Below are 11,423 nucleotides of genomic sequence, written 5' to 3'. Positions count from 1 at the left end.
ACGTTTGATCTTATCTCATCTCATCTAACCCTAGAGGACCCCATCAGCTGCTTCCAGCATGAATTACATATCTTGAGAGCTTCATACGACGGAGGGATTAATTCCTGTATACCTCGCCAATATTGCCCGGATGGACGGCAGTTGATCGCGAAGGAAACATGGCATTGTGTGAGCATTTGTTCATGTTCACTCCAAGCATTGGCACTTTCACTGACAGTCTATCCTACAAAACCCAGCTTCGCGCCTGTTGACCTTGCGACGCTCACCAATCCTCCTCCGACTCCCGCCATATCTCTCCGCGCTCTGCGTGCTCGCCGGCGTGATCTGGCTACTACTCTTGCCTCTGGATGAATATTCTCGTCTGACATACATCTCGGAGAATGCCATCCTGCCGGGACAGGTCTTTACATATTTCGGCGGCAGTGAGCACAATGTCTTCCGCGCCTTGAGACAAGAGGTCTTTACGATTTCGAATTACAGTCCCGAGGATCGCGTGGACGCGTTGCAGAACATCATCAAGGACTTCGGGTTGAAAGCTGCGCGGCAGCCATATACATTCCGCGTGGCGGGAGAGACCATCTCGGGGACCAACGTCTATGGCGTCCTCCAAGGTCCTCGTGCGGATGCCACCGAGGCGATGGTGCTGATCGCGGCGTGGAGGAATGTCGACAATGAGATCAACTACTCTGGTGTAGCGCTGGCGTTATCTCTGGCGCGGTATTTCCAGCGTTGGAGCATCTGGAGCAAGGACATCATTCTGTTGATCCCGGAGGATAGCATATATGGTTCCGAGGCTTGGGTTTCCGCCTACCACAGCACTGCTAGCACGCCGACATATGCTCGGAATATCAGCGCTCTACCGATCAAGTCTGGCGCACTGCAAGGGGCGGTCGCGTTGGACTATCCCGCAGGCCCCTGGGGTCAGCGATTCGACAAGTTGGATGTCCTCTACGACGGCATCAACGGCGCCCTGCCGAACCTCGATCTCCTCAATACAGCGGTCAACATCGCACACGGCCAGATGGGCATCGACTGCACGCTCCACGGCATGAACGAGCACGCAGACAAATACAAAGACCGCCTCGAATGCATCGGTCGCGGGATCGTTTCACAAGCGGCTGGCCACGCCACGGGTCCGCACTCGGCTTTCATGCCGTACCACGTCGACGCCATCACCCTACGCACGATCGGCGACGGCTGGCATGATGAGATCAGCCTGGGACGCGTGACGGAGAGCGTCTTCCGGTCGATCAACAATCTGCTGGAACATTTACATCAGAGCTTCTTCTTTTATATTTTGATGAGCAAATTACGGTTTGTGAGCATCGGGAGTTATCTCCCTGCTGCGATGATCATCGCGGGGAGTTTCACGATTAACGCTCTTGCTTTGTGGGTGCTGAGTGGGAGGGGTCCGGTGGAAGCACCAGGGAATACGACGCCGAGCACGAGTGAGAAGTTGAAGGAAAAGGTTGCTGTCAGCGTCGGCGGTGACAATGATTCTGGTGTCGTGGTGGTGCTGCCCAAAGCTGAGTTGGAGTCGGTCGAGAGGAAATTGGCATTGCCTGCCATCGTCCTTTTGGCGGTGCATCTGCTCAGTTTTGTTCCACTCTACTTGCTCACCTCATTACATCAAAAGGTCAGTCGTCATCTCGTATCATGGCAACATACAAATCCTTGCGTTTGACTATATCCCTCACCGTTACTGACCCTCAATCTAGCATCATCTCTGGGTCTTCTCCCTCCTCACCGCGACGACCTATCTCCTCCCGCTCCTCACCAGCGCCGTCCTCGTGCGCGGATTCCACACGACATCGCAACAACTCCAAGCCGTGCAGTCCTTCTCCCTGCTCTTCCTCGGTGCCGTCCTCTCCACCTGGGCGACCATCAATTTCTCCCTGGCGCTGGTGATCGGCCTCCTCGCCTCGCCGTTGTCCTTCGCCCGGCCCTTCGCCACCGGCGCAAAGAAGCCATCGGAGAAGATTCAGAAGAAGCAGGACATCACTTCTCCACTTCCGCTGATCGCGAGTGTTCTCTCGACGGCGGTCTATCTGCTGGTTTCGCCTCCCTCTGCGTTATACGCGCTTTCGTGGGCCTCGGGGAAGGGTCTGGGTGCGACCTTGCTGGAAGTGGCTAAAGGTTGGGTCGCGCAGGGGGTTTGGAGTTCGTTGGTGGTCTGGTGTGTTTGGTGGCCTGCGTGGGTGATCGGTGGGACGGTTCTGTTCAGCGGGCTGGTGAGAGGTTGAAGGAGTTGTACTTTGTCGTGTATGTGTCGATTGAGGCTGGGGAAATGGGAAGTCCTTGATGGAAGAAGACAAGAAGGTTGAGTGGTTGGTTGGTTGGTCACATATCGTACATGGACGGTTAACAGGTGATTTGTGGAGAATTGTTTCCCTGTGGGCGAGGCGATCTGCTACTGACGCGTACAGCAATTCAAGTGAAGCTGCATCGTAGAGAGATACTCCAATGCAGACGTTTGACTCTTCAATCACATGACCTTTTCCTCTCTATCAATTGCTCGGTCACATTGCGCGGAATCCATCTAGGCAGCCAGCGTCACAATCTGCCTTCACTTGGTCACCTTCTCTCATCAAGACTGGCACGCTCAGAAAACGTGACCACTACCTGTTCTGTTTACCTTGTACCCGGACCATCATCATCACCACACAAGCACAAGCACAAGCACAAGACAACTGCCTTTCACTCTCTCCCCATCTTCTCTCCACCTTTCACTTGAAAGAAAAGAGCAAGGAGAATCAACATCCTCACAATGGCACCGCTACCACCGCCACCACCATCGTCATCCTCAACCATTGCGAAAAAGGACTTCTCTTTCTCCACCACCGCTACGAACAAAACCACCGAAAAGCTCACTCCAGCACAATCCTCCACCTTGATCCTCACCTACCTCCGCCGACAACCCAGCCGGCCCTACAGTGCGGTCGATATCAGCGCGAACCTGAAGAACCGCGTGACGAAAACCTCGGCGGCCAAAATCCTCAAGGATCTCCATGAGCGGGGAGAGATCGCGGGTTGTACGCAGGGGAAGCAGAGCGTCTATCATGCGCTGCAGGTGAGGAATCCACTTTCTCTTTTTTTCATCTTTCTCTCTCTCTCGTCGTTCTTCTCCAGTGACGACTGCTTGAAAAAAGAAAAGAAGTAGAAATAAAAAGTTCCCAAGACAAACTCGAGAATTCTTGGTTTCCCCATTGACACGGAGGTGAGAAACACCATCTAGGAGGACTTTGATCCCGCCTCCATCGAGGAGCAATTCGCCCAGCTCGACGCCGAGACGGATTCCCTCCGCGAGGAAACGGCCAAGCTGAAGGCCGAAGAGAAAGACCTCCGCGCCCAACTCCGTTCTCCGACGACATCTGCTGGCAACAACGGTCGTCACAAGAACAGCATCGCGCAAACCCTCTCCATTCCCGATCTCCGCGTCGTCATCGGCAGACTCGAGCAAGACAAGGTCGATCTGGAGAATCGTCTGAAGAGGTTGAATGTGAATGGAGCGGCGAAGGACGGAGGAGGACCGCCGCCGGTGGTGAGTGTGCGAGAGAGGGAGGAAATCGTCGCGGAGTGGAAGACTTGGACGAAGATCTCCCTCGCGAGGAGGAGGATCCGCGAGGAGCTCTGGGCTGAGGTCCGGGAGATTGTGGGACGCGGGGAGGAGGCGGATGTCAAGGAGGAGTTGGGGTTGGAGTTTTGATCGCGAGAGGAGAGCGGGAGAGCAGGAGGAGAAACCACGGACATGGAGGAAACTTTGCTTGGGTGGCCATTGTCCTCTTTTCTATGGCTCTTTTGACGCGGGTGAGGTTTCGGATGAAATATGGGGCCTGTGAGGTTTGAGGACCTGTTTCTGTGGGCGGAAAAGCGATTGCTCTTTTGATTTGATTGCTCTTTTGATTGATCGATGGATGAGATCGGGAGGAGGAACGGAAGAACAAAGAAAAGGGAGATCATGGGATGGAGAGACACGGGTCATCGCTATGACACCACTCCTCGTGTTCGTCATCCTTCGTTCGTTCGTTCTTTCTTTTATTCATTTTTGATTTTTCTCTCATTTATTTATTTCTTTGATTTTCTCCCTCGGGTAGTTCCCACCAATGCCATATATCTCTCTCTGTCTCCCTCTCCGTCCGGCCTGGCCGGTGAGGACTGAAGAATTATCTCTCGATTTCGCGACACGAACGGGATGTGTGTGTGAGAGAGAGAGAGAATCGATCGTACTAGAATTGAACGAACGAACAAGAGAAAGAGGAGAGGTCGCGTGTGTGTGTGTGTGTATGGCCCGCATGTGGCGGTGCCATGTATGTTTGCCTATGTGCATGTGCATGTGGCTGAGGAGCAGAGCAGTGGCAGTGGCAGTCCATCACTCTCATCTCATCTCATCTCATCTCGTCTCTCACACTCAATATCGCGGAAGACCCGCATCGGGTTCTACAGTAGGTATGCAGGTGGAGTGTAATAATAACCAGGACATGCGAAGCACACACACACCATCGAACCTATATGCGGCTCTCAACCCTCCACGTGCACCATCACCTGGGTATCATCGTCCCTCTCGTCGATCCGTGCATTGATGCCTCCTCTTCTGCGGGATCGCTTCGCATCGCATCGCATTGCATTGGCACACTTGCACACGGACTGGACTGCACTGACTACTGCACATGTGAGGAATCGAGGGTCAGTCCGTGTTGATGATCAGTCTACCCTTCTCTCTCTCTCTGTCACCCTCTCTCTCTTTCTCGGGACGGACTCCCCAGCCACCGCCGAGGGAGAACAAATCTCGCGAGGAGGAGAGGGACTCTTCGCTTTCGGATGAATTGTGGGCATTGCACTCACCGTTCACGTCACGCTCTGGAGACATGCGCACATCACGACGGAGAAGAAGAGGAGGAGGGAGAAGAGAGGGGGACCATTCGGGTCGGTGACATGCAGCTCGGGAGAGGGAATGCCATTTAGCTGCCGTGTCGGTCGCTGTCGGCCTGTTTTGACCGCCTGATCTGGAAACCTGCATCTGGACCCTCGATAGCGACATAGACATCAGCCGCCAATTCTGGGAAGGGAATATCAATCCGTCACACCACCAGTCACCACCACCACCACCACCACCAACAACAACCACTTCCTACCGCTTACTACATACACGGGTGGATAGCGCCAATCAATAAGAATAATAATCCCGTCAAAGATGGATGATGGATAGATGGGGTGACCATCCATCCATCTATCTATCTACTTATCACAAGTGCGACATGTATTATTATCATCCTACCTGTCACTAGCTGACGTTGATACTATCGGAGTGACTACTGCGGACTAGTCGAGACAACCCGTCGACCGTTTTTCAACCCATCTGGTCTGGTCTGTCCCTCCAGCCTCCATCCCTCCATTCCTCCCACCAATCCAACCAATCCGACCAGCCACTTCCCTATGCGACAGTGCAGCGACATCGTGCGTGCGCGCGCATGGAGGCGGTAGCTGAGTGTGTGAGCCCTTTTTCTTTTGTGTGCCTCTCTCTCTCACGCCATCGGAAACGGTGGTGCAGGAAGGAGGATGATGAAGAAGAAGAAGAAGAAGAAGAGAAGGAACGAAGATGAGGAGCACGGCATCGCATCGGCATCGGCATCAGCAGGGACCCACAGTCTGACTATTTTAGTTGCTGTCGTGGTGGTTTCGTCGTAGAAAAGACGTGACATCGCTTGCGGTGTGCGAACATAGCACTGCACTGTCCGGACCGTAGTAGATAGACAGGATCTCTCCGTGTAGATAAAAGGGAAGCGCTCCTCTTCTCCATCCCGAGTCCCGGTCCCTTCCCACTCCTCCTCGTCTTCAGCATCATTCCACACCGGGAAACCACGCCTCACATCTCTCTCTCTCCACATCCTACTTTCTTCTACCCACCGACCACATCTTTCCATCCGGCCAAAATGAGCGAAGTCGCCCCTACCCAGACCAGCGCCCCTGCGCCCGAACCCGCCGCCGCTCCTGCTGCTGCCGCTCCGGCCGGAACCACCACCGCCGCCGCTCCGGCTGCGGACAACCGCGACTACCTGGACAAGGGTACGTATCTATCCGTCTATCTATCTGTCCATGCACGCATGCATCCCACTCTCGACCTCTCCACCTATATCAAAAGAAAAAAAAGAAAAGGAAAAAAAAATAGAAACAGAGACTGATCTCTTCTTCCAAAAACAGCCGTCGACGCCGCCGAGAAGAAACTCGGCCAGTCCACCGGCCACAACGTCGACCCGGCCAAATACCGCTCCCAGAACGAGAAGATCACCGACAAGCTCCGCGCCCTGTTCGAGAAATTCACCGGCAAGAAGCTGCCCTCCAAGGTCTCCAACTAGGAGGTCGGCCATCGTGCTCTTGCTTCCTCTGATGACGATGGTGCCGACGATCATGTTGCTCCTGTCTGACGGACGGACGGACGGAGTGCGTTGAACGAGAGCGGAGAAGGGAGGAAATGGAGGAAGGTCCAACGAGCTGGAGGAAGGGAAAGGGAGAGTCGTTGTTGTTACTGTTGTTGTTTTTTGATACCCAAATCGTCATTCCTTTTTTTTTCTTCGCGCGCCCGCCTGCGAAGATTAATCCATTCTCTCCTGTTCTTTTTCCTTTTCTTTTTTCTTTTCTTCCCTTCGTGATGATCACCGTGTCGAGTCCGTGAGATCCCGTCCAGAATTCACGTTTCCGTGATCGCGCATTCCGATTCGAAAGGAAAAAAGACAAGACGCTCTGCTTCCATACCTCCTGTGTCCCGTGCATCGCTGAAGGAGTCGCTCGTCGTGTAATGGGCATGATTTTCATACGCGACAATTTACCTGTTGTCATTTTATTGGTATTGTTATTATTAAACTGGACCGAAAGGCCGGTAATAGACACTCGCGAATATGATATGTACAGATATAGATATCTATATGCATACACAAACCAAAGTTCCCGCTTTCGTCGCTTGGAGGACATAGTAAGGTGCATTGGAACAGATAACCCCAAAACCCTTGCTGCATCATATCGATCTCCTTCCGCTTATCTAATCTTTCCGCCCGCAGCCCGCGCGCGCCTTCGGAGTCCGAGCGCAAAATGTCGCCATTGGAGAATTGTCAGATGTCCAATGTCCAATGTCAATGGCTGTACCTTGGTAGGTTTATATTCAAGCAACCTCCCGAGACGGACTTCACAGGATCAACAGTAGGATTTCCTCGTTCGTTTTAATTTTTGTCTCTCCTCGCTTTTCTTTTATAACACCGTCGACGAACGATCAGATCAGAACAGCGATCCTCCCCACACACGAGAAAAGAAGACAGAAAGAGAGAAAGGAAGTAAGCAAGAAAGGAATAAAGCAACCAACCAACCTACCAGACATCCAAGTCCTCTCCTCGCCTTGCCTCCCAGAGATCTCCACGCGCCCTTCTCCTACTCACCGGGAATCGCCAGAGGACCAACCTTTTCCTTCCGACCTCGAAGCCGATCGGAACCCCTCCCCATCCATATCTTCCAGTAGAAGAAGATCACCCGCCCACCCGATACCATGGCGGACATCGTCGAAGAGGAACTCCGCGCCCGTCTGAAGGCCGCGGAGAACCCTGCTGCCTCTTCGTCGTCGTCGGTCGCCAAGGATCTGTTCGCGGGCGCGGTTGGCGGTGTCGCGCAGGTCTTGATCGGTATGTCTCCTGGGACTCCTTTTCCCTCCCTTCTCTTTTCTTCCATTTCTATGAAATTCTCTGGTTCGAGATGGGATGGGTCGGGACGGTGTTTTCTTCTTCTTCTTCTTCTTCTTCTTCTTCTTTCTCTGTTTTTGTTAGGTTTCGGTGGTTGAGGATATCCCATGGCGACTCGGGGTTGGGTTTTGAGTGGAAGCTGGGAAAGATGGCAGAAGAGGCTCTCCCTTGAATAAACATTTCTTCAGAGAGGTCCATTTCCGGACGCTGTCGATTCTTGTGAACATCATCGCTAACATATCGATTTCTCCTCGACAGGTCAACCGTTTGGTAAGGAAAAAACCATAAATCTCACGTTTCAAGAATGAACCCTCTAACCGATCTTCCAAAATTTCCCCCGAAAACAGACATCGTAAAAGTCCGGCTCCAAACCACCAACGAGTACAAAGGCGCCCTAGACTGCGCCTCCCGCATCCTCAAAAACGAAGGCGCCGCCGCCTTCTACAAAGGCACGCTCACCCCGCTCATCGGGATAGGCGCCTGCGTGTCCGTGCAGTTCGGCGCCTTCAACTACGCCAAACGGGCCTTCGAAGCCAGCAACTCTTCCTCCTCCTCCTCCTCCTCCAACCTCCTCGACCCCGCCCCCCTCTCCTACACCCAGTACTACCTCTCCGGCGCCTTCGCCGGCATCGCCAACACGTTGCTCTCCGCGCCCATCGAGCACATCCGCATCCGCATGCAGACGCAACCCCACGGCCCCGCGCGCCTGTATTCCGGCCCGCTGGACTGCATCCGACAGCTGTCGCGGTCGCCGAGCGTCTCGCACGGCCTGTACCGCGGCACGAGCGTGACGCTGCTGCGGGAGGCGCAGGCCTACGGCTTCTGGTTTTTGTCTTTCGAGTATCTGATGGGGGCCGACCAGGCGCGGAACGGCATTCTGCGCAAGGACGTCCCGACTTGGAAGGTCGCGCTGTACGGCGGCCTGGCCGGCGAAATGCTCTGGATCGCCTCCTACCCCTTCGACGTCATCAAGAGCAAGATGCAGACGGATGGGTTCGGGGCCGAGCGGAGGTTCGCCAGCATGCGGGATGCCTTCGCGCAGACGTGGAGGGCGGAGGGCATGAGGGGCTTCTGGAGGGGCATCGGCCCGACGCTGACGAGGGCGTTACCCGTCAGCAGCGGGACGTTTGTCACGGTCGAGATGGTGCTGAGGTTGCTTTCGTAGAGAGGGAAACAGAATCAGGGAAGTGCGAAGCGAGGTGGAGCACTTCGACGTTTTGCTTTTCGGCCTCGAGGCTGTTCTATAGATCTCTTTCTAGGGCTTCGTGTCGATATGGCATGTGGGAGGAACAAACACGGACATTGTATCGGTTCGAGATGGACAGAACAGCGGTCGATGAAACCATAAGCCCCATTGCTGCACGCGGGGAGAATCTTTTTTGGTTTTTGGTGCCCCCCGTGCTCACCGTCTCCCCGTCCCTTGTCACATGCTCCTCACCCGGGAAACCCTCCCCTCGCCATCTTCTTCGCCCGCTGGTTCCGGCGATTGTGGTTCGCCCGACTGCCTTTGCTCGCCTCCTTCCGACGCTGGGCGTGCGCGGTGCTCGCCTCGCCCGCCTCGCCCGCCACATTCCCTCCGCCTCGCCCGCCTCGCCCACCCCGGCCCCGTCCACGGAACCCGCCCCTCGGCGCATTCATCACCCCACTACCACCACCACCTCCGTCCGATCCATCGGTGTCGGTGTCCGCTGCGGCCTCCCCGCGATACGCCGTCCCCGCGAGATGGACCTGCCGCCCGTCGAACGCAGCGCTTTGCGCCTCGAGCTTCCGCGCGCGCTTGGGGTCGCGCGCGAGCATGATGGCCCAGCCCTCGATCGCCTCGTCCGTCATGCCCGTCTCCCGCTTCAGCGCGGCGCGGGCCTGGCCGCGCCGGATCTCGTGCGCGCGGCCGAAGAGCTCCGGGGCGGATCTGTAGGCGGCGAAGAGCGCCGCGTCGTTTTCGTCCTGGGCGGCTCTCGCCGCGATGATGCCCGGTTCGCCGTCCGGGTGCGCCGTGTCGATCGTCCCGCCGACGTCGTCGACGTCGTAGGTGTCGTCGCGCTCGTCGTCGTCCGAGTCGAACGCGGCCAGCGCGGAGAGGATGGCGGCTTTGTTGGGCTGGGCGTCGGACGCGGTCGAGAGGTCGATTTTGGCTTTGCCGATGTGCAGGCGGTCGGTGCCGAGTTGGAGGTTGTGGATCTCGTCGTTGTCGAAGACGTTGCGACGCGAGGGGATGAACGGTTGGATGGCGGCGGGTGGTGTTGGACGGGGTGCGAGATGGTCGGGTTGGGGTTCTGTACCTGTGGGCATCTCTGCAGATCGGTCTAGGGATGCGAGATGAGGTGGCAACGAGTCGTCGAGGAGATGTGCAATGGTCTGTTCGACATCGTCGTTGTATTCACTCAACACTTTGACGACGAACCCGGATCCAAGATCAGGAAACAGATCTTGTACTTGTGTGATGAGACTCATGTGATGAACATGCAGTTCGGCGTTTCTATCGGCATTTTGTTTGCCCTTTGCGGGACGGGATCGTACTGATCGTTTCCTGCGCGCGATGCTCGGTGTACGGTACGTCTCGAGCGTCGCCAGAAGTTTCGCTAGTCTATCGGAAGAGTTTGAAGCAATGGTTTGTTGAAGCTTGGATGTCAAAGGGGTATTGGTGACAGCATCATGAAGTAACGACAGGTTGGTCGACGAGGCATCGGCTTGAGTTTTAAGGGAGTAAAGTTGATCAGCAAGAAGCGACACATTTGGCGGGTCAGTCCTGGCGAGTGCGACCATTCCGTGAAAGACAAAGTTCGACAGCGCCTTCCGCTTCACATCTGATGTGCGAGGGTTGTAAGCACTGACGAGCGTGTCTAAGAAATCGGAAGCCGTCATGATGGAGAGTCCAATATCTGGCGACGAAACAACAACCGGAGCGAATCGAGTCAACCATTTCGTACCATCCGGACCATTGTTGGATTCAAGAAGAGCGAGAGCCCCTTGCGTCTCCTTCTGCAAGGACGTCCTCATGGTAGTTGATTGCTTCTCCCAGATGGCGTGAATGGTCCCTGAAAGAGCGGCCTCTTTTACATGAGCCAGGCAGAAGTTCGATATGAAATGCCAGGTCGACAGCAGCGACGGTATTCGATCGACCTCGCGATACATTCGGTCTACAAGCTTGAAGCAAATCTTACGCAACGATAATGCTTGGATCGATCGGAGTTGTCCATCTTGAGGTCCCGCCTCGGCGACTTGTGTATAGAACGAATCGAGGAATGTCGGCAGGGAATTCTGTTCATGACATTGCTCGACGAATCTTTCCTTGGAAAAGTCTAGAGTCACTTGGGATAATGTCAGCCAAGCGGCTATGCAGGCTTCCCATTCTGATGTTGTAAGGCTTCGTCTTATACTGGCCGGTGGCAGTGATGTAAATGGAGGAATCTTCATTGAATTCAATAGTCGTGAACCTCGACGGATGTGGTGAAGGTGACGATCCCGCTAGATCCACAATATGCGAATTACAATAAATTTACCAGATGACGTCGGAGTCACTACAGTTGTATGTAATAACGATCATTGATGTGTCCCGCGTTTCCAACGTTGCCCGCCTGCAGGTGAACAGTCATCATCCGTCATCAATTCTCCGTCTGATGGATCGTGAAATTCATAACCCTAATCGACTTCCAAATCAGGCAAAGCGCGCCAAGATTTGGAACAGCCGCATCGCGAAATTCC

General features: G+C 54.8%; 7 protein-coding genes across 7 annotated transcripts; 6 read left to right on the top strand and 1 right to left on the bottom strand.

Moving 5' to 3' along the window:
• Positions 1-158: 158 nt before the first annotated feature.
• Positions 159-2,243, top strand: K489DRAFT_374099 (Glycosylphosphatidylinositol:protein transamidase, GAA1 component; the record flags this gene model as incomplete). Its single annotated transcript, XM_033603487.1, has 3 exons — positions 159-168; positions 237-1,636; positions 1,719-2,243. The coding sequence occupies 3 exons, from the start codon at positions 159-161 to the stop codon at positions 2,241-2,243; spliced, it is 1,935 nt and encodes a 644-aa protein (XP_033455780.1).
• A 608-nt stretch (positions 2,244-2,851) lies between these two features.
• Positions 2,852-3,658, top strand: K489DRAFT_293646 (TBPIP-domain-containing protein; the record flags this gene model as incomplete). Its single annotated transcript, XM_033600254.1, has 2 exons — positions 2,852-3,070; positions 3,239-3,658. Coding segments are annotated over 2 exons (639 nt in total), but the record flags the coding sequence as incomplete, so codon positions are not given.
• Positions 3,659-3,905: 247 nt separating this feature from the next.
• Positions 3,906-4,632, top strand: K489DRAFT_89486 (uncharacterized protein). The gene has a single exon (XM_033609017.1). It carries the CDS (start codon positions 4,104-4,106, stop codon positions 4,578-4,580), a length of 477 nt encoding a protein of 158 aa, XP_033455778.1. The 5' UTR covers positions 3,906-4,103; the 3' UTR covers positions 4,581-4,632.
• On the top strand, positions 4,362-4,847 carry K489DRAFT_384649 (uncharacterized protein). Its single transcript, XM_033605907.1, has one exon. The coding sequence runs from the start codon at positions 4,580-4,582 to the stop codon at positions 4,820-4,822; it is 243 nt and encodes an 80-aa protein (XP_033455777.1). The 5' UTR covers positions 4,362-4,579; the 3' UTR covers positions 4,823-4,847.
• A 1,083-nt stretch (positions 4,848-5,930) lies between these two features.
• On the top strand, positions 5,931-6,353 carry K489DRAFT_413554 (uncharacterized protein; the record flags this gene model as incomplete). Its single annotated transcript, XM_033608054.1, has 2 exons — positions 5,931-6,063; positions 6,199-6,353. The coding sequence occupies 2 exons, from the start codon at positions 5,931-5,933 to the stop codon at positions 6,351-6,353; spliced, it is 288 nt and encodes a 95-aa protein (XP_033455776.1).
• Positions 6,354-7,093: 740 nt separating this feature from the next.
• K489DRAFT_384645 (mitochondrial carrier) lies at positions 7,094-9,272 on the top strand. The gene is made up of 3 exons (XM_033605906.1): positions 7,094-7,664; positions 7,980-7,991; positions 8,069-9,272. The coding sequence occupies exons 1-3, from the start codon at positions 7,532-7,534 to the stop codon at positions 8,884-8,886; spliced, it is 963 nt and encodes a 320-aa protein (XP_033455775.1). The 5' UTR covers positions 7,094-7,531; the 3' UTR covers positions 8,887-9,272.
• K489DRAFT_391115 (uncharacterized protein) lies at positions 9,156-11,135 on the bottom strand (the record flags this gene model as incomplete). The annotated part of the gene is made up of 1 exon (XM_033606661.1): positions 9,156-11,135. One exon carries the CDS (start codon positions 11,133-11,135, stop codon positions 9,156-9,158), a length of 1,980 nt encoding a protein of 659 aa, XP_033455774.1.
• Positions 11,136-11,423: the final 288 nt, after the last annotated feature.

Source organism: Dissoconium aciculare (genome assembly GCF_010015565.1).
Source record: "Dissoconium aciculare CBS 342.82 unplaced genomic scaffold K489scaffold_16, whole genome shotgun sequence".
Taxonomy (NCBI): domain Eukaryota; kingdom Fungi; phylum Ascomycota; class Dothideomycetes; order Mycosphaerellales; family Dissoconiaceae; genus Dissoconium; species Dissoconium aciculare.
This window is presented reverse-complemented; position numbering and strand designations above follow the sequence as displayed.